This window comes from Typopeltis vanoorti, chromosome 11 (assembly GCF_054136105.1).
Source record: "Typopeltis vanoorti isolate ZY-2024b chromosome 11, IOZ_Tvanoo_1.0, whole genome shotgun sequence".
Lineage (NCBI taxonomy): Eukaryota > Metazoa > Arthropoda > Arachnida > Uropygi > Thelyphonidae > Typopeltis > Typopeltis vanoorti.
The window spans coordinates 75,526,773-75,550,276 of record NC_143559.1 but is presented as its reverse complement, the minus strand read 5'-3'; the positions used below and the strand labels follow the sequence as shown (position 1 = coordinate 75,550,276).

Here is a 23,504-nt window from a genome sequence, read left to right as displayed (position 1 = left end):
ACAGTGTATACGTGTTTGGATAAAATGTCAAAATTATGGTAAAAATGTAAAAAAAATTAAACATGAAACAATATTGTCTATTATCGATAAAATTATACAGTTTGGTATAATTCAAAATTACCTAAAAATAAAATCCATTCCTTCAATTGTAATTAAAGGAATGGATTTACAATTTTTGGACATTACAATTAAATCCTTTAAATGTAATGTCCAAATATTTAAAGAGACGGAGTAAACACGATAAGCACTACGAACACTCTACTACTGGCGCAAACTGCATATAAACAACAGTGGAACTGCGCGACGAACAGTGCCGCATTACGCTAATGGCTCGCATCTTACTATGACGTGCATATGCTTGCGCGCGTAGCAATATGACACTATGATAAACACAGTGCTGTTAGCGTCCTTCGCCCTTCTAAGTACCACACGATGGATTTTTATTATTTTAAATACAAAATAAGAGAATTGTATAGGATTGTTGATAAAATTAAATATTACAAGCAAATATAAATAAATTAATAAATATATTTATATATCGAGAAAAATTTAGGGGGGGGGGTGCTGCAGTACCGCAGTGCCTATGCACGAGCAGCCCCTGGTAACGCCAGAGTATCCCCCTCCTTTGGAAGGGGATACTCCGGTGCAATACAAAAAGATTGCATTAACATGAATAATTATAAACGATGCTTAACATTCGCGTTATAATAAAAAATGTTCCACATATTTTTAATTTAATTATTAAATGCATTTTTAGTTACACGAATTCAATATACAGTACATACTGTCGAAACAAAAAAATTTTGAAATTAAATTATCAAAAATAAGAAAAAAAATTCGGTGAGGCGAATAACATCGTTTCTGTTGGGGAGATGTTAGTTTGTAGCATCCATAAACGGAAGATGGTTTCGTTGGTTTTTTTTTTCTTTCGTTTTTTTAAAAGATCCGCAAGCACGGAAACCCAACTATAATCTGCACAATCCGTCACAACCTACAAAGGGGGTTATGGAATATTCGCTGAAGACCATTACAGTTTAAGATAGGAATGATTCCAAAAATCTTTTTTTTTTTCTGAATGATTCAGCCCGTCAACAAGCATATAAAACAAATTATATATATATATATATAATCGAAAATTTAAAAAAAAAAAGAAAGTGACTTGTACACTCTAAACACCTTTCGCGTACCTCCAAGAATATGCGTACCAATCTAAAAACACTGCTCTAAAGCAGATTCAGGATTATAAAATTTTAAATATTTAAAAAACAAAATAATAAAACAAAATTAGTCCAGTTACAGACTAATGTACTGTCAGTTTACAGCCTTTCGTGTGCGGTTGATTTGAATAAGTAAGCCTCTGAGTATTCGATATTCACGCTCTCTTAGTAACTCTACGCGCTAAACTACAGCAATTAAATAAATGAAAATACGGGCGCACAATAAATAAAACTACATGCGTTTGTCTCACAGAATTAAAACTTCGGGAAATCCATTTAAAACACTACAATGCTTTAATCAAAGCAAGCACGTTAAATTAAAAATTGACTTCTGTTATCTCTTACAGCGCTGTATCTCAAATTCACGTGATCGTTGAAACATTTTAAACATGCTAATCTTTCTTTATCTCCGTAATCTTCACTGATCCGTAGTGAACAAAGATTATGTAGGATATATATATAATATATATAAAAACTCGGGTCGATTGCAGCTGGATCACAATAAGAGATGTCTGATCTTATATAAAAAGGAAAGGCACGACTGCAACAAAATAATTAATTTGTAAAAACGTTTGTCGGATTTCTGTTTAATTCTCATGTTTTACGTAATTATTAATTTTTAATATTTCTATTAATGACAGACTTTCTTATCGCCATTAGTAAAATATTATTCCTCGGAGTTTTTAAGTCCATTGAGGGTGGGTTGCGTTATTGTACCGGAACATATCACGAAAGCAGTAATAATATTATGAACCTGTTGCCCAAAGGAATAAAAGGAAACTTAAAGTGTCATCAATGGGGATTTTTAAAATGGAAATATTCGCTTAAAGAATGAAACAGCTGATAATACAGTAGATAGTAAATTTTTGGAGCATCTTCGTTACTTCGCTACGTTCTGTGTAAAGGCATGTGAATATGAGAATCTATTAGAGGAGATAAAATCTTGGACTTCATAATAACATCAGAGAAATCGGTGATGAACAATGCTTTTTATATAGAACCATTCTGTGAGAGCGGTCATTTAATTGGAAGGAGAATCAAGGAGAGAACTGATCATTGGAAAGCATTCGGTTGAAATTTCAAAAACGATAATAATAATAACAACGTAGAAGGCATGAAAAAGAGAATTAAGTTGTATTAACTAGAAGACATTGTTTAATGGAACGAACAACAATTCAAATTGGGAACATTGCGATTTCCGTATAAGCATAATACTGCCGATACCGATCCTCTTCAATTCCCTGAGCATAGTTCAGTGAAATATGGGTCGGGAACAGCTTTCATTAAATGCTTCGGTCAGCTACTACACACACATACACAGGAATTTCTGTTTTTCCGTGCAAGCCTTCTCAGACGACCGCAATCTCGTTCCTAACAGACTGTTAGGACCACAATTACTCCTCTTAAACAAACAGTGAGAGTTATTTTTCCACTGATTAAACATCACGGATATCTTGCCTTTTGAGAAACCAGTCATCTCTGCTGTTTTCAAATTCGTGTCTCCAGGCAGACGGGCGCCCAAAATAAGCCGTTTATAGAACTCCGAAAGATCCTTTGTTTTTTCCATTGTGATCAACACTATTGACGATTACTGATCAACGCATTCTTAAATAGTTGTCTAGAACACGTGGTGAAGTATGTGATCAAGTATTTTGCCCAAGTGACGTTTACGTACATCTGCATAAAAGGTTTTTAATTCAGTGGGCTGGTAGGTGTACATTAGTCGTGTGGTGGACTAATGATTTTTTATTAATTTTATTATTTTTAATTTTTTAAACATATGTCATTGATTTTTTTAACATAATCCGGAAACTCTGCTCTAGAGTCCGGCCTGCAATAAGTTGGGAGGTGGTCTCACAACGGCCAATAAAATTCTTTTTTCACCTAAAACGACATACAAGGATGACAGACACGAATTCTAAACGCGAATACCAATTAGTTAGGAGAGGAAATTCTACTTGAGAAGTCGGATTTATCCAATGACGTAATATAGGAGGAGGAAACTTTTCAAATCGTTCGGCTGTTTTTAATATTGGAAGCGTGAATGATATTTATATACTTTTGTAAAGTACTTTAAGTTGATCAATCTATTTTTGATTACTTTAATGAAATGCTGATGGTGAAATGCTATAATTTTCCACTTCGCATAAAGTGGAGAATTATAGACCAGTTAGCCATTAATTATATACAATGAAAAATCAGATTAGGAACTATATTCCGGATATGATCACTTGTTGGGCAGGGTTTTGTCAAGAGAAGAAAGATTGATTAGAACAAAGTAAGCAGCTTTGTTATAATCTCCGAAGAAATCGTGAGTGAAAGAGACGAAACTAATTATTATAATGTCGTTTCGATTTTGACAAAGCTCTTAATAGCAGGTTCTTATATGTGGAACGCCGATTAAAATGCCAAATAGGTATTGACGATCATTTTATGAAATGGGCAGGCCATTGATTGACAGACAACAGAACATCATGTTTGGTGGAGTCTTCTAATCTTAGATGGTTTGTAGCAGAGTATCCCGGAATTCGGCCTGTTAGGGCCCTTGTTTAAAAAAAAAAAAAAAAAAAAAAAAAAATCCTATAATATCTTTTATTCTCCACCCTTACTGGCACCAGTAACTGATTGAGCCTTGAACTATCTTTCTTCTGGGGTTATTTAATATACTCTTAAACAATTTACGTTCAGATATTAAAAAGTAAAATTTCCTTCTTTCCTGATGACGCTGAACAATGTAGTCAACTCTTCGGATGACTTAAGTTTTTATAGAACGATCTTAAGATTAGAGGGAATGTTGAACAAATGCAAATAAAGTCGATTTGGTAATAAGCTAATTCGATGCACCTCTTTATGTTAGGCTAAGCGCACATCATCAAAAAGGAAATTTTTGAGAACATAACATTAGGGGTGCACTAACCTGGACACGAAAGGAAACGCGGAACTTTCACAAAAAACAGATAATCACAGAAATAAATAGACTGACCAAGTAGATTAATCAAAAAAAAATGCCACGGGATAAAGGAAAAAGAAGAGGAAAATGCGTAAACAGATGGAGTGAGACGGGAAAACATGCCCCAAGACATAAAACTGTCGAAAGACACGACAACGATATTTAATAAACAGGATTTAGAAAAAAAAAAAAAAAATTAGTGAATACAAGAACATAGGAAATTTAAGTTCAACAACCAACACGATTTCTAAACTTAAATCCTGATTTTCTTTTCGTATTGTTATTTAGATTTACGGCCGATTTACATAATGAATTCTACAATTCGATGAGCTTTACTACGATGAACTGCAGAAATTATAAAACAACTAACAAAAATCATCACATTGGTTTTAATTAAAAATAAATTTCTTTTAATTAAGCTTGTGGGATAACTTGTTAAGATACCATTGTACACGTCTCTAAGTAAGCCGAATCAAATGCAAGCAGAGATGGTTAACTAAGTGTGTGTGTGTGTGTGTGTGTGGAGAAATTGGTTCAAAATGGTATGAGAATCAATTATAATTTTTTAACCTTATCGAACAGGAGGCGGGGAGAAGATTGATTGAAATTTATAAGATTTTTTTTGTAGGCATAATTATGAGTTTACTGTTTTTGGATGTACTAGGCTCTATTAGAGAGAACGCAGACAGTAAAGAAATTCAGACGTACAAATATACAAAGTTCATTATTTAGGAATTGAAAATATGTGAAATGACTATCATAAACAGGTTATTAGAGAAGCAGTAAATTTATGAAACGTTAAGAAATAATTACATTATTGTTAGTATTTGCTGAAAGACAGTCAATTAAAGACAGACTCCCTCTGGTAATGTGCTCCTTAGACTACTCTAAAGCTTTTGACTGTGTTGAGCATGTGAAACTGTGAGAAGTAATGAAAAGAATGGGTTTTCCTCAACACGCTATCAGGTAGATAGCCAACTTGTATAAGGAGCAAGAAGCCACAGTAAGAACAGGTGTTGGATTGACTGAGTGGCTATAAGTTGGAAAAGGAGTTAGACAAGGATGTTTACTTTCTCCTCACTTGTTTAGTATATATGCAGAGGACGTCATGGTGAAGCATTGGATGAGCTCAGGACAGGAATTACGATAGGAGGTAGATTGATCAGTAATCTGAGGTACGCTGATGATACAGTACTCCTTTGTAATGACATAGAAGAACTAGGACTAATTCTTGACAAAGTTAACAAGATCAGTAATAACAGAGGACTTCAACTCAATTCTAGCAAGACAAAGATCATAGTTCTCAAAGGAAAAACAAACAGAGAAGCTCTTGAGAAACAAATGTATCTTAACTTAATAGAGAACGAATTGAGGAAGTCAGCAAGTTTGAGTACCTGGGATCCATTATTAATGTGAAGAATTGCTGTTCAGAAGATGTCAGAAAAAGGTTAGGAAAGGCTAAAACAACAGTCAGAGAGACCTGTCTAAAATCTGGGAGGATGGATCTATCTCCATGGGAACAAAGTTGAGGATTTTAGATGCAGTTGTTTTTCAACAGCGACTTATGGATGCGAGACTTGGAACCTAAAGAAGTCAGATGAGAAACGGATATGTGCTTTTGAGATGTGGTGTTACAGAAGGCTGTTGAGGATATCAAACACTGAAAGGCGTACAAATGAATGGGTGTTAGAAAAGATTAGTAGAACTTTAAGGCTCCTTAAGGATATTGACAGAAAAAAGTTAAAATATTTTGGACACATAGAAAAGGATGGAAGGAGGACTTCTCAGAACAGTAATAGAAGGTAAAGTTCCTGGAAAAAGAGGCAGGGGTAGACATCAATGAGATGGATGGATGGCGTGTGTGGAGTGACTGATCTTCAGAGAGTTGAGGTTGCCAGAAAAGCAAACAACAGGACTACATGGCGAGGCCTGGTGTGGAACATCACAGAGCATCGGAGTGACCATACGGCATTTGTAGATGCCCAGTGAACATAGGGAGAGAGAGAGAGAGAGAGAGTCAATTAAAAATGTATGATTATCTAATGTAACACTCCTGAACACGACTGCATTATTGTCATGTGTATAAGTATGCGCGTAAAAATAAATAAAAACGAGGCTGTTTGAAAACGAATAAAAGAGAGAGAAGATAGTATGAGTGAGAATATACACAACTCGACCTACACGGGATATGGTGAATCTTGTGCAGGGCCGACGGAAGCGGCACCCGCATGCAGAGCATGCGGGCGTCGCTACGAATGGGGTCAGCCACCGGGGCACGGTTCATAAGTTCATTTTTAAAAAACAAAATTTTTATCATAAAAACAAAATAATTCTTAGAATAATCAATATTAAAATAAGGCCGGATACACCGAATAAAAATTTTAAAAAATTGCATACTACCGCCTCTTTGATCAGCCGGCTGTTTACAATTTTGCAGCGAGAGCAGGCTAAATGCTTGCCTGCAGCATGTTGTGTCTACTGCAGTCCATCTAAAGTGAAACGGTGAACGATTTTTACGCGCAGAAACGAATTTTCGTACAAAACATTTGTTGCTAGTTTACCAGTCATATGGTACGCATCTCAGTAGGCTACTGATAGCAGCGCAGTGCGGACTATTATTTCGTCTCTGTGTTGTGTTGTGTAATAATTTCTTGTGGGTATAAAATAGAAATGGAATCAAAAATTAAAAAAAAAAGTTATCCGGTGCACAAAATCGTAAACGTCATGCTGCAAAAGAAGCAGATATTAAGAAACAAACTGGGGCTCTTAATAAATTTGTTAATATATTAAAATATTCTGCTGCAGATTGTAACCAACTCGATACATCGGAAATCAAAGTTGAAGAACCGTGCACATCATCCAGTTTTCATGAAAGTACTATTGCAACTATTGAACAAGATAACAAGACGCATGATTTAAGTGAAAAACAGTTAGGAGGAGATTTAGTTGTAGTTGACCACGAAACTAACACATTGTTAGTCTCTGTAAATTTAGAAGATCCAGGTGAATGGGGAATTGATGAAATTGATGAAAAATTACGAGTTGTTTTAATTGAAATGGGGCCTGTTCAAAAGCGAAATATAATATATCCCAGAGATACATATGGTCGTAAATTTGGCGACACGTATTATAATAGAAAAATGGAAAACGGGGAGCTCGTGCCAAGAACATAGCTCATTTATTCCAAAACTTTAAATTCTGTTTTTGGCTTTTGTTGCAAACTTTTTGCACCTACTGAATCAAGTAGTCTTGTAGAAGGTTATAACGATTGGAGAAATGTAAGTACAACTTTGCATAGACATGAGACTAGTTTAACTCACATGAAAAATTTCTTAAAATGGAAGGAACTTGATAAAAATTTAATAATCAAAACTACTATTGATTGCCAGACTCAAAGCATGTATGAAATGGAAAAGAAACATTGGACGAGAACGCTTGATTGAAATTATAAAATTCCTTGGTAGACAAAACTTAGCTTTTCGCGGATCATATGATAAACTATATGAAAAGAAGAACGGTAATTCTTTTAAAATTAGTCGAACTGTATGCGAAGTTCGATCACATTATGGAAAAATTAAGTTGAAAGGGCCCTACATCGAAATAATAGAGTACACTATTTGAGTAAAGACAGACAAAATGAAATATTGGAAACTTTAAGTAACGCAATCAGGGATACAATTTTATTATCAATTCGAAAATCTAAATATTATTCCATAATTTTAGACTGCACACCTGATGCAAGTAAAACAGAACGAATGACCATTATAATTCGCTTTGTTTCCTGTGACAATGGAATTGTCAAGAACAGGTAAAACTTTTTAGGTTTTGTAGATATATCAGATTCCACAGGACGTGGTTTATGTGCAACAATAATGGAACAACTGGAAAAATGGAACATCCCCATTGAAGACATGCGAGGTCAAGGGTATGACAATGCGGCAAATATGAAAGGGACAAAATATGGGCTCTAAAATTTGCTTTTGAACAAAAATCCTCGAGCTTTCGTACCATGTGCTGCTCATACTCTAAATTCAATCATTAACGATGCAGCCAAAGTGAATGCAGATACAATTAGTTTCTTTGCAATTATTCAAGAAATATACAATTTCTTTTCATTCTCTTACAAACGTTGGGCGATCCTTTTAAAGTTCGTAAAAATTTTCACGTTGAAACAGCAATCAAAAACGCTACGGGAAAATAAAATTAATGCAATCCGCCCTCTACGATATCAGTTAGGATAAATTTACGATGCACTTTTTGAAATTTTAAATAATGAAAATTTTTATAAAGAAACTCAGCATGAAGCACAAACATTATGTGCTAAAATAAAGGACTACAAATTTATTTGCTCTCTTATAACTTGGCATGATTTACTTAACAGAATAAACCTGTGAGTAAAATGCTTCAAGACAAAAATATGAACATTACACTTCCTTTAGAATCTATCGAAAACTTAAAAATATTCTTACAAGAGTATCGATCAGATACAAATTTTAAAGAGGTTCTAAAAACGGCAAAATAACTGAGTGAAGAAGTGAATGGAGACAAGAATTTAAAACTGGTACGGAAGTTTGACGACGAAAGAATACACGACAAATTGACTACGAGCCTCATGACGAAATGCCACAATCGCCAGAAGATAAATTTAGAGTGAATGTGTTTTATATACTTCTAGACGTTGCAATGTGTTCGTTAATAGAACGTTTTGAACAACTAAAAACATATCATGATAATTTCAATTTCTTGTATAGATTACTACAAATTAATAACGAAGATTTACGAAAAAATTGTGACGATTTAGAGATTCTCTTGAAGGACTGCGACAATAAAGACGTAAATGCAATAGAACTATATGACGAGTTATGTGCTTTCCGGGATATTTTTCGGAAGGATAATTTAAATATTCAAAACACTTTCGATATTCTTAATTTTACTGTGTCCAATAATTTATCTTTCCCTAACTTTTCAATTGCTTTAAGAATACTATTAACCTTACCTGTTAGTGTAGCGAGCGGTGAACGTTCCTTTTCCAAGTTGAAATTGATTAAAACCTACTTAAGAACAAGTATGTCACAAAAACGCTTGTTAGTTTGGCGTTAATAGCTATTGAAAATGATATATGTGCGGAATTAGACGTTAAGAACATTATTTCTAATTTTGTGAATATGAAATCAAAAACCTTAAAATTTTAATTAAAAAAATTTCAAGTATATTTATGTAATTTAATTTATTTTCTGTTATTCTGTAAAGATGTAATTTTTTGAATACTTATATTAAATATTCTAATTATTTTTGAATTCTTTTCTTATTTTCTCATCTATCTTGAGTTTCTTTTATTTTCCTAAAAGATAGTTCCACTTATAAAAATTATTAAAAAAAACTTTACAAGTTACTAAGAATTTACTAACTTGTAAAATGCAAGAATTTTTTAAACTTTAGTTCAAATAAATTTTAACTTTAATTAAAATTCATTTTAATTTTGTTAGCTATTCGGGTCGGTGAGAAGGCTATAATCCCTGTATCATTATATTCAACGATTAAAGTGAAGTGGTTTTGTCAAAATTTGCTTTAACTTTTGAGAATTTTTTGAATATTCAGGTTTTTAATGATTATCCTGCCTATTCAACACTCCCCTGTTCGTTATATTTAGCGAACTAACATGTGGCTGTTCTGTCAAAATTTATTTAAGAAATTTCAAATAATTTAAATTTTTATTATTGGAAAAGAACCACACACGCCCGGATCGTTACAGGGGCGCTTTAGATAGAAATTGGATGCGGGCGCCAAAGACCCTAGCGCCGGTTCTGATCCTGTGCACCATATTTTGCATATCTTTTTGACCACACTGGTGATTATTCATTTGCTTGCTGTTAAAAGAACAACAGGTGAATATAACAGTCGGGCGAATTGGTCAATGTTGACCTGTAACTGGGGAGGATTGGTTTTTTATTGATGCTCTGAGTTTTCTCCTTCTGTTCATAAGTATAAAATCGACCTTGAACACATTCGGTAGTAGCTACAGGTGGCGTAAAAAGTTCATACGTATAATTTGGTTACGGCGAGTTTATACTGTTGCTTTTCTAGATGGATTTAAGTCTCCTGGTGAAAGGCCAATAATAACAATGAAAATATCAATTATTTGAATTTGTACTTCGCGATAAAGTATAGGGGAATAGAGTAATAGTTATTGACTATGGAATTGCTCCATAACTGAAGAGTTCAATAAAATTACGTACTGCATGTAAATTGATATGAGATTACAACATGAATGCTCTTAATTGTGACGCAGTTGCATATTTTCTTAGACCCGTTTGTCTGCTTTATGTTCCAGATTTTTTTTTTTTTAGAGAACAGTTGCCTCCATCCCCTAGACATATATTTGAAAAAAAAAAAAAAAATGAAGAAAAAAAAACACTAAAAGAATTTCCAAGTTTTTTTTTTTTTTAACCAAATGACTTATTACGAAACTATTGTACCAGAGAAGAGTCAGGGTCGAAAACTAAATATAACTCATGTTTAGTTTCATAGCAACATTCTATTCAATGATTATGTAGGATTATTCAACGGTTCTTGTACATGATCCAAGAGTTTGAGATGGCTTTCTTAGCTATTATTGGCATTCAGTATTAGAATACTAACATTGCACAGTGGGCTATCAGTCTGCGATGGTGTGTTGTGTTCATTTGTTTAGCCAACTGGCATCGAATTAAACAAACTGATTAATTAATTGCAAAACATATGAGAAGGTAATGGAAAACGTGATGGTAAAATATAATAAATTCCACTGTATTTTATTTATTTATTTTTTTTATTTTTTTATTAAAAATTTATTTTTTGTGGGAACTCGCCAACAAAAATTGCAAACCTATAATACCTTAGTACAATGGTGGGCTAAGGGTTAAATAATTTGGAAACTCTACTCTACAGACTAAACATTGAACTTTTTCAATGTTTAGTCTGTAGAGTAGAGAATTCACAATGAAAATTATCAACCACCTAAAGATATTTACAAAGACCATCTTAAGATAAGGTGCTAACGCCAAATGGCGTGGATGCACGACATAAAGCGAAATTTTCGCAAACACAAATATATTGCGTATTTATTTGCATTTAGAACCACTTATAAGTTTTTGTTCATTTATCTTTACGATAAAACTATATTTAAAAAATATTATACTACAGCCTCATCCTAATGGACTATTCAAACTTTGAAGGTACTTTTAAAATTATTATTATTATTACGTGACATCTCCAAAGACTCCTCGCGGGGGGGCACTCTACTCTACTCTACAGACAAAAAATACCATTAGTGGTGGTAGACGGTGTTATGTGTAATTGATGGATTGTGGTGTAGTGTTGCAGATTGTGTGTGTGCGTGCCGATTTGCCTGTATATGAAATGAAAATCCCGAGTTTCCGGTAAGGAAAAAATCCTCCTTATGAGATCGGCTAACTGACCTTTAATTGAAAAACCACATAAAGATTTCTCTCAAGATGAGAATCGAACTCAGGACTTTTCCAATTGAAGGGCGCAATGACGATTGTTCTACGGAGCACATAATTGTTAGTAAACACTATCGATATCATCGTCAGGTCGTAGATAGTGCAAATACTGTGATTTTCATTCTGAATAATCTATCGCTTATACTGAGCAGTAATCATCATTAACACTCAACAAGAAAATCTTTTGCCGTCGTTCACTAATAATGTAACTGCAGTCTTTTTTGAAAAATGGCTCTTCAGATGTTTACAGACAGTTTTTTTAAAAAAAACGTTGTATGAAAACATGTATACGAGCTCAGGGGCTTTCTACTGAACTAGCATTCATTATATTCGGATATTTGTTCCATATTTTTTCAAGAAATACTGGACTGGAAAGGACGTAGCGATGAGTAAGGATTAATATTACAGAGGTGATACTTAATTGCGATAAGCAGAACACACTGCCGATATTTTAAAAGACGATTATTCTATGCCAAACCTCATGGCAAGTGCTTTATTAATATTTTTATCTGATACGTTATCATTAGCATTGTATTAGTGCTTTTCCTGAATAGAAATATTCCATTTACCTTGTAAAGGTCAGGCTGTCGTCCAGCACGAGTGTGTGATTACTTCCGTACAAGGAAGCCATCGGCTGAAATTGACTTCCTCCGTCGTACATGTCTAGGGGATAAAGATCCGCGGCCTGGACCTGCACTGATCCTGAGCTGTCGCTTCTGGCATCGTCTGTTGGGCAGTTTATCAGTTCGAGTCTTGATGGTGGACCACCAAATATTTTCTTACCATTCAGAGAAGCTTGAGACCCTGGATTAAGAATAACATTTAAAAAAAAAAATATATATATATATAATGTATATATATATATATATATATATATATATATAATGAAATTTATAAGAAGGAATAACAAGAATTATAATCAAAATGAGAGAGAAACTCAAAGTCATATTTGCATCGCTGTGAATTATGATCATCTGAGAATTTCGCACCTTTCGCCTTTCCCAAGTTATTTAACAAACAATTATTCACATTCAAAGAAAAAGTAACGCCATCTACAGTCAAAATCAAGTTGAATCTGTACAAATTTATTTCGCGACAAAGTCTAATGTCCCTCAATAATTCATTTCATCTGCAATTTTTAAAATATTGCGTGTTATGTTTAAGCAACGTAAATTTATCTGATCCTCTCACTAACTTCACATGCACAAAATCCTGCCTGAAAGGTCGCTGATTTTTCTTGCCAGGATAATTATTTAAATTAGTATACTATTTTTGACCTTTTTTTAAAAAAAATTCTCAATCCAGTTTTGTTAAAGTTATTTCTATTGAGAGTGTCAGAATAAAAGATATATTTATCAGCAGCTTCTTTCTAAGAAACTTTACTTTTCTTCAAACAGTGTGCAAGGATGTAAGTTAATTTGGCAAATTTTTTATTTTATAGGAAGTATTTAGTGAATTTAATGATCCTAATGCCAATCGATTCTCATAATCCAACTGTTGCAAATGACTTCCATTCGTACATCTCTCTCTCTCTCTAGTTTGATCTCCAGTTTTCGGTGACTTTTGTCAAAGAACTGGCGTATGCAAGGCCCATACTTGATTTCTATAGATTAATAGAAATAAAACAGTATATATACAAATAAAATATACTATTCTTGATATGCAAGGCTATAATTGAAGAAAAAAGTTAACTAAGAACTGTTAAATGTTATCACAAAAAAGAATAAACTAATAAGAGCAATAATTTCATTTCTATGTGTTTGATTTTGCATCCTTCAGGCAAATCGGAAGGAAACACATGCAATTAACAAACAAACAAAAAAAATTAGACTTGCCTCATAGCCTTAATTGTTTTGGCCGTAATATTTATTTATTCTTATGGAGTATCTTCCCCATCCCTTAGGACGGGTTGAGCCCCTTCTCATAGGGGTTTATTTATGACTGTAGATCCGTGTGTGTTCACAGGGCCGGTTTGCCTGTTCTGAGGGACGAAAAACCCTCACCTTTAGTCGAAAGAGACCAGATAACGGTTCCTCACGTCATGGACGGGAATCGAACCCAGGTCTTTCCGACCAAAGGGCTTCGTCTATACCGACTGAGCTATGGAGGCCCTTGCTATAATATTAATCAAACCAAATAAACTAAGTCAGGCGCTCCAATAATATAAACTCAACCCCAGAGATAGCACAAAGCCAATAACAGTAAGAAATTATACAAATTTTAGGTGTCATTGAAGTCTCGTAGCCCAGTGTGAAACCAGTATCATCATACTCATCCGAGGCCTGAAGCGTCTTGATTGATCTCTAAGCAGGATCCAAGATTATCTCACAATATTAATGCGCTATAGATGTATGACCTTTCATGGATATGGTAATAAATGGATCTTATCTATATTATTTTTATATTACAATAGGAAAAGCAGTTGTAACTAAAGTTAATATTCGTCATATGCAATACTGAAAGTGTTTAAACAGACAATATCCCCCCACCACCACCACCATTTCAGTAACAGCACATTTTGAGTTCCATTTACAACACTTAACTTTATGGCTACATATACAATGAACGGCTCTCATGTCTTATATGCCGATCATGCTATATTTTCATAAAAATACATTTCCAGACGCCTTTTATTCCTTAAAGAGAGTAGATGGACTTTCTTTAGTTATAATTAATTTTCTAAAGACGTGAAGAACCAGTCTCCACCCTTCAAGGCCTTCAATGAAGGCCTTGAAGGGTGGAGACTGGTATATCAATGAATCAACGCTTTTCAGGAGACTGTGAACCACTGCACTGCCACCATCTCGTGGTCCTAAACCATAACACTCGTATTATTTTGAGTTCTATGCGTGACTTTTTCAGATGAGGAATCAAATTTCCGAAAAGTGAAAGCCTACTTCTCCGTGCGAAAGACGGATTAACAGCCGAATAAGGCTTAGAAAAAGTTCCCTTAGTCTGCAACTGAAATCGAACCTATAATGGTCTTTCTTTGGGCGGGCTAGCGCTGCGTATACTGACACGCTATATTTTGACACGTATATTAAATACTTTATGTACTGATTGGCTTGAGCATATTAAAGAATTCTTAACCGAATAGACAACCATAAAATTTAGAAAATATAATAATTTTTTCCTAAGTTAAAGGAAATCTCAATTCACTCATTACATTGAAGGTAAAGAAAAAAAAAAAAAAGCAAATTCCATTATTGAGAATTCAAAGGAACACCTGTCCGCCTGCTAAGGTTATCGTTCCTTTTTTTGGGTAACTATTCTACATATACAATGAACGGCTCCCATATCTATTCAATATGCTTTTCTCCAGATCATTTAAGGGAACCAGAGTGAGCTAATCCGTATTTACTTACAGTTTCTTTGAAGAATGAAACTTCCCATATTATCCAACCTATTCCTAATGATAAATCCTTGTCGTCCATTTATTGGTCATTTCTAAATTAATAAGAAATTCATTTCTAACCAACTAGAACATCTTTTTGAAATATCTCATTTAATGACTTGGTCAATAAAAGAAACGCTTCCCCAATTCTAAGATGCGCATGCGCTTTATCGATTCAGTTCGAGTCCGTCAAGGACACAGAATATTTTCTGAATCTCATATGAAGACGGCAGTTTTCAATTATAGCTGGAATACATTTCGTTCTCTTGGAAACTTATTCGACTAACCTTTCCTTTAACAGCCAAAGTTCTAGCATATTCGCTATCATTTCTTACGGTGTTTCAGTATTCTAATAGAAGCGGACGGTTGAACGACCTTGTGTAGAAACCCGATTATTGAAAGTACGCGTTAATTCCCTCCCGTCCCCTTTCAAAACTGTTTTAAACTTCTTCGGCTCGCGAACGTATGAAATCATTCAGAAATAAGAACAATACTTTTATTATGAACTCATCAAAGTTTTGTAGTTATTGTACAAAAGATTATCAAGGAAATATGGTTCAGAAATATTACTCCATTCAGTGCAGTAATAGTGAACTTAATGCACGCGGGGCGATATATGTTGATATCGAAACAAGCGATCTAAATTTTCTCTATGTAATAACTATTCGTTTGAAAGAGTTGCACGTGTGGTCATCAGTTGTAAACAAAAGTTCGACAAACTAATCTCAAAAACTTGCTCAGAAACTCATCCATACTGGCTTTTCTTTCTCGTTATCTTTTTTCCGCTTCTGTTCCCTAAAACAATTCTCTTATAGGTTAATAAATTTTTTCTGTCTTTATTAAGTTATAAAGAATACTATCCCCCCCCCCCCCCCACACACACACCTTTCTGGATTTATTCTCTAAATCTTCCACTCTTTCATTATTTTCTTATTCATTTTCCGTTCAGAAACGATATCTTAGAATATGTTCTTTGAACAAGTTTCACATTTCACCCAACTGTTTTTCAATACGGTCTTTCATCGAAGTAGTCAGATGAGAGCGAGATTACAAGGCCATCCCCCCCCCCAAAAAAGAATATAAATTACTACTCTCAATCGTTTTGTTAGCATTCGGCATTGTTTTCAGGGAATAATAATGCAAAAGAACTCGAGGGCAACCTCGAGTCCACACTTTAGCATACTGATGGAATGTTGCCCTACCAGTTTATAGAAATTCTTTCTCATAGAGATGGGGTTACGCCCCTGAGATGACCCCGATTTCTATTACTTCCTCTTGCCTCACTGGTTTCATTGTGACAAAACGAAGAAAACCAATCAGTGAAGTTAGAAAAACCTTGAAAAGTGAACTATGATGATATACTGGCAAACTCGGTTTACGTCTACATCCTGTGAACTTCTGGATGGCCGAGAAAACAAACAGATAAAGGTTGTGTGATAAAGTGGCAAAACAGTGTTAACAGGGAATTAAACATATTCCCTGTTAACACTGTTTATGACCCAATTACCTGTATATGACAAATAACATTATTTATATTGATTTCTGCTACAGATCTAACACTTGCTAATTTTGTAGTGGAAAGATACTTACCATACAAAACTGGGGACATCGCGGACAGCATTCCTGGCCTGGCGACTGTACCGTATAGATTATGGGGATATTTCATTGGCTGAAGACGCGCCTTAACCTCTCTGTCCCGAGCTTGTCGTGTGAGTTTGCTATATAAATACACTTTCCTAAGGTAGAGGCAGAGCATAACGATGGTGGCGCTAATGAGATTGGCCCCTACGATGGTAATGTCCCGGTAATATGGAGGAAGTTGAGTGGACAATATGGTCCAGGCTAGCCATACTAAGCCAACGAAAATACAACAAGAAAGAATCCAACGTGGCTCACGGTTATTGTCCTCACATTTCCATGTCAATAATCCGAATAGAGTGGTGATGGCAAGCAGAAGCATCACATACACCAAAGATATCACCAGGCCTTCTTCGAAAGTGGTTGGTGGAGCGCATCTCCAGACGTTTTCGTAGATTCCTGTTTTTGGAGGCATCAGGATGAGCCATGCTGCAGACAGAATTACCTGAAAAAAAATATCGCACTGTTAGTAATTTTGATACCATTCGGAATGTTAGTAATTTTGATACCATTCCATTGGGAACAAGAAATCGTCACAATAACACCGATTAGATCTTATCGAAATCTAATAAACACCATTTTTTCCGACTATTATCATATGTGAATAGTATGCTGGATCATCCAATCTCTACCGATCTCAAACTACTCAGATTCTTAATTTATTTTTTAATCATCTGTGATTTCAGGTGATGTGATCTTAGATGCACCTAATTCATAAGTTTCAAGGATTGTTGTAAATCAATAAACTAAACATTCGTTGCAGGGGAAAAATACGGCCTTTGGACTTATTCATTTAAGTTTAGACCCACGTTTGAATAGTATGCTATAGTCTGTCTTCTATTTCATCTAATTCTTCTTTATCCTCTTTCCATTCGCTGCTGGATATAAGCCTTCCCCTTAACTTTCCGGTTCCGTCTTTAGCCAATGTCCACCATCTCACGCCAAACCTTTGCAGATCATCCTTCCCATATTGTTCTTTGGCTACCTTTCCTTCTATTGGTATCCACTCAGTGCTTAACTTTGTCCACCTTTTGTCTGGCAGTCTACTCATATATGGACAGTCCATCTGCATTTATATACTGTACAACACTTCACAGTATCTTGTGCTAAAATCATCTCTCTAATTCCAGTACAGTATTTCTTATTCTATCCCTTTTTTTTTATGTGGAGCATTCTTCTCTCCAAGGCTCTTTGGGCCACACGAAACCCGCCTTCCTGTTTTTTAGTTGTTGCCATGTCTCAGTTCCATAGGTAAACTCTGGAATAATGCATATATTAAAAGAGCTTTCTTTTTACACATATAAGTAAATCTCCTAACACAATTTTTGTACATGCTAAATGCTTTGTTTCCTTGTCTGATTCTTCTATTTATTTCTTTATCTTGTTTTTCCTTAAAACTAACTAACTAATTAACCAAGGTAAATAGGGTCCTCCATAATTTTCATACGATTAATTTTAGTTCGGTTTGATCTGAATTTGCCATCATTTTAGTTGGATTCATCCTTAAACCTTTTTTCTGCTTTCTCTATCAAGGCCATTTAGCGTTTTCGAGCATGTTTATTTTTTGCTAAAAAAAACAAAAAAACTGTCATCCATAAAACGTAAATGACTGAGATTTTTGCCATTGATGCTAATTCCATAGTTTTCCCATGAGATGTTCTTAGAGACTTCTAATGTAGCAGAAAATAATTTGGATATTTTCTCCTTACTCCTCTCTCCCAATACCAACTATCCTAATTGATGGATAATTGCGATCCATTCTAGCTGCCACGATACGTGATTGAAACTCAAATTGTTTTTTCAGCTAGATTAGATTAATTTATCCAGGCTCTACGATTTAATATATAATTCTGCAAATTAAATCAGAAATAATTCACTAATTTTAAATATAATAGTTAAGAAGAAAAAAAGATTAATAACTAAACAAATGACAGTCATAATTACGAAGTAATTCCGATTGCCTGCCATTTTTATAGTTAAAATTGGATAATATATTGGATTGTGCCTTTAATGAACTCTGCAATAAAAGAATAGTCACGAGTAATTAAACTGTTCCATTAATCTAGTCTTTTAATTAAAATTTAACCACTAAATGACAAAGTTAGTTTGAAACAAGTATTCGAAGCGATTACATTGTTTCATATACTTGTTTCAAACTTTTTTAGTACATATACTAAATGTTGAATTTCGTCCAGTACATATACCAAAACCTCGTTTAGATTCAATTATCAAAATAATTGAATCTAGACGAGATTTTTGTATATTTACTATAAGACAATTTTTCTTCTTCGGCTATTAACCCTTGATTACCCAAGGTATCCTTATATTTCCATTCCAGGATAAAGTGGTTAGTCCTTTTCCAATAAGTATATTTTGTACGTAAATTGCGTGTGTTATCCTGGCCAATTTGTCTGTTTTGTGGTATGAAACACCCGACTTGCCATGAAAAAAGCTCTGCTACCTCCGTATGAGACCGGTTAACTCAATCTTTAGTTGAAAATACCAGATAAAGGTACTTGGCATCGTAGTCGGGATTCAAATTTAAGTCTTTCCAACAGAAGGCCATCGTCAAAACCGATTGAGCTACACATTAATAAAATTTGGCATTTACGATTTCTGCTAAACTTCCGTCTATCTTATGTGAAATTATTACTATCAGTCCAAATTTTTTTACCAAAACGTTAGCATGTGTAAAGGATTCGATTGAAACTAGGATATAGCGTAACAGTTTTTTTTTTTTTTTTTTTTTGTTTCCGATCTGGTTAGAACCTAGAGATAATTATTTGAGGATAGATAGAAACGAATTAATGGTTATGCATCCAAAAATGCACTATAAGTTTTGTGGGTACGATTACATGAATAAAAAAAAAAAAAAAATACTAAACTGTGCTCAACAGATAAGAGAGACTATGCAGTATTTATATAATGCTTCATATTTAGCTATTATAAAAAAGTCACCGATATTCGTTTTCAATTAGTTATAGAGATAAAAAAAAATTCTAAAAATAAAGGGAACACTAGTTACATATGGAGGGGGGGGATAATTGATATCTCAGTTAATTGCTGTGTATATGTCACTGAATTATATACAGCGTATTTCATCGGAGCATATACAGGCCTACTTACCTGGATAATCACCAGACCAACAGCAATAACCAGGAGTCCAGCGGGAGTGGAAAGTCGAGTTCCATCTGCAAGCATTTTGTTTCCGTTGTAACCCATCAGTCTCCACGTGTTCATGACTTTCACCAACATTCCAGAGAAGATAATGGCGTAAGCAAGTCCTAGAACAAAACGTCTTAGTCCGCAAGTCCCCTCCGTAGGGGCCACAACGAAAGCAAAATTAACTGCGTAGAGTACCATAAGACCAAAGAGGATCATGTAGCCTAAGACTGTAGTCCCTATGGTGACCGGGAATGCCATGAGGAAATAGAGAGCGCAGATGAGCACCAGTACTATCCCGAGCACTGAGAGAGCTGTCACAATGATGCCCCACACGGTCTTGAAATTGGCATAGATGGCTTGCTGAGGAGGTTCCTGTTGGTGGCGATCGTAATGGTGGGAACATTGTTCGCATTCTCCCATGCACAGAGATGATGGAGGGGCTCCTAAAGAGAATCTGACTTCTTTATCATAAATGGTGAGACTTCCACTACTCCAATGGCCAATCTAAAATCGCAAGGACAATGAAAGCCGATTGATGAATCAGTTAAGGATATAATTTCTAAAATTAAAACGTACATTTATTTCTGTCATAGCAAGATCAATATAAAGATTTTTACTAAATATTTTTGTTAAAGGTTTTCTTATGTCTAGTTTTAAAAGTATGGCTTAGCTCATTCAATACTCACTTAATACTCGAGAAATAGGCCAAGTTATGGATGTAATTGGATGAAAAACTGAAATTACTCAAATTTATTTAATTGTTCGAATAAATCTGGATTGAATAGAAATGCAAATAAAATGTACATTCAATAAGCACAGAAAAGCTAGACGGTATCAAAGTAATCCATGAGAAACAACTAACAAAGTAATCCTTGCTTTTCCCCAAGCATCCTCTAGCGGCGTAACTGTCACGCCACGAAACACCGCAATGCAGGAAAGCCCAGGAGCTTAGAGGATCCAATAAAAGAGTACTCACGAATAACTACTGAAATTCTAAAGGGATCATCTAAAGCTCATGGGGGTGGCGGAAAATGAAAGCTTATAGCATGGGTAAGATTGTACTCTCATCACTGCCTCTGCTGTGCTCATAATGATAAATCGCCAACTTTTATCTATTTCTCGCGTGAATTAATTATAGGAGCTTCTCCTAACAGAATTTCTTTTATTGGCATTTTCAACAACAAAAAAAAAAAAAAATTCAGACTATTAAGCTATTTTAGAAAGGTAACAGCTGTTTTGTCGTTATTATTCAAAAATGTCGTTTTTGAATAAAATTTCCTTTTTTATTGCGTTAGAAATTGTAAACTCTTTCAACTTGTTTGGAGGGAAATTATTTAGAAACAGCAAAACTAATGACATCCGTGAACCTGCTCGATCCTTGGATAAGTTCCGGGCTCGAGATCTCCGGATGATGTTGGTCGAAGGCAGTTCATGGACTGGAAAGAGGTCCCATTTCTTCTGCTTAAGGAAGGAGAATATTTAAAATAAAGAAACGAGACAGGCCGGTATAAACATCCCTCCTTCATCACTTGACTTACTCCTTCCCACTAATTTCCCTCACGTATCATTATTCCCCTTTTAGTATCGAATTTTCTATCATTCTACGATGAAAAAAAAAAAAAAAAACATTACGAAAGGTTCTTCGCTTTCTGGACGGGAATCGAACTCAGGTCAACTAACAAAAGGTAAGCGATCGGAAAGGCTCTCTGATACCATTAATTTTGCTATTTCTGGAAAAATGAAGGATAAAAAAAGTTTATTTATATATCAATACCAGCAAGAATTAAAATTAATGGAATTAATAAAAACACATCACATAAATCCGACTTACTTGATTAAAGCGAAATTCTCCTCCGGTATCATTTTTCAATTGAAAGATTTGAAAACCAAACACAGATGACAATGGCCCGCAATCTTCACACAAAGCTTCGTCTCCAGCAAGCGTCCTCTTGATCCAACGCTCTAACTCAGATCTGGCTTCCACTCCACAATAGTCAATATTCGGTGCAGCCAATCCATGGACACACTGTTTTGTTAAGTAGTCATGAAGGGCTTGAGCGGTGGCTTTTACAGCCTTCACAGTATGATACACATATTTTCCTTGCTTTACTTGCCACAGACGTTCTTGACCAGTGCACGGATTAGCATACTGAGGACGGTTGACAATACTATTGCTTAATTGACACCGGAAGCGCTGTTGCCAATATTCCTCGAACCACGAATCGGGAATAGGATCGTGACGATCAAGAGTCAATTTAGTTAAGTAGTCTTCGAATTCTGGTACGGGATAGCTCTCTAATTTAACTGTCATTATGTCTACGATGGCTTGCGTTAACATGTCCGATACCTCATGATCTGCGTCCCAATCTTCACTGCTGACCCACACGTATTTATCCAAGAAGAAACTGTAGCCTGCTGCCAGCATGACTGTCCTCATCACGGCAGGATCATCCACTAACACCAACACCACTCTAGCCTGAGGATCTGTTAGCTTTTCTTGCATCACACCAGCAATGTTCAAAGGGGTATTACCCGGTTGAACCACCACAGTTCCAGCCACACACAAACCATTTCTTTCAGCTTGTTTGGAAAATTCCCAATGAGCAGATCGGCCAAAATCAGTATCGCTGTGCACAAGGTGGATGTATCGCCAATTGTAGTGGGTGAGGACACTCACAAGAGCTTGGATGCGGTTCATAAATGTTGGTGCGGTGTGTAGGATTTCTGATTCGGCAACTTCGTTTCGTGCAGACAAGGTCAATGAAGGGCTGGCAATTTGAGTGACGCCTGCAGCTTGCAGCACGGGCGACACTTCTCGAGCGACTTCTTCACCGAAGGTCAAAGCTGCAAAAACCGATCGAGGAGCGATTTTGACATCTTTTATAAGCAAATTGCTCGAATGACCAAAGTAGCTGTATAACATTTCCTCGGCTCGTTGTTTTTGACCACAGTAGTCGAACATCAACGCCCCCAAGCGGATGTCTGGAAGAATCGTCCGGTTGAAGTTTATCTGTTCTACAGCAAATGCGAAGGCAGCCATGTTCTGGAAGACGGTTTCATCGCCAATTTCTCCGCATGTGAAAAAATTTCCACCTGGTTTATGTGCTTGGATCAAGGATACAATACTGTACTCCGGCTCATGTCGTATTTGCATTACGTAAGTTGGTCGAGAGATGGCGCTTTCTGGGCATGCGTCGGTATCGTTGCATTTAGAGATGAAGTCGTACATGTTGATTTCTGTACCATGGACATCATAACCCCTGACTCGGCTGTTGTTTACTTTCAGTCCATTATCTTCCGTGTATTCTCCCACCTAAAAAACAAAAATAAAGGGGGAGGGAGGAACATATAATTTAAAACCTCCTGTGAGATTAAACTGAATTACTAAATTAAAAAAAAAACATTCCGTTGAACACCATTTCTATTCAAAAAAAGATTAATGTTAATATCAACTACATTTAGTTATATTATTCCGAGTATAGATTCTGAAGGGAAGAAAATTGTGTGTGTGTGTGTGTGTGTAAATTCAAATCATTGTTTTTATAAAAACAATGATTTGAATTTACGTAATCTCAAAAAAATTTCATCTTTACTTTTTAATGTGTTAATTATTCGTCTAAAGTTTGTCGTGTCGCAGT

General features: G+C 35.2%; 1 protein-coding gene across 1 annotated transcript in view; it reads right to left on the bottom strand.

Moving 5' to 3' along the window:
• The window catches only part of LOC150101753 (uncharacterized), a 170,510-nt gene that overhangs the window by 17,404 nt on the left and 129,602 nt on the right, over positions 1–23,504 (bottom strand). Inside the window, exons 12-15 of the mRNA XM_090401032.1 lie at positions 21,698–23,179; positions 19,828–20,370; positions 16,654–17,146; positions 12,239–12,473 (exon numbers count right to left, since the gene is read on the bottom strand). Coding sequence (XP_090257158.1) covers positions 12,239–12,473; positions 16,654–17,146; positions 19,828–20,370; positions 21,698–23,179 — 2,753 coding nt within the window. The remainder of the gene's footprint in view (positions 1–12,238; positions 12,474–16,653; positions 17,147–19,827; positions 20,371–21,697; positions 23,180–23,504) is intronic.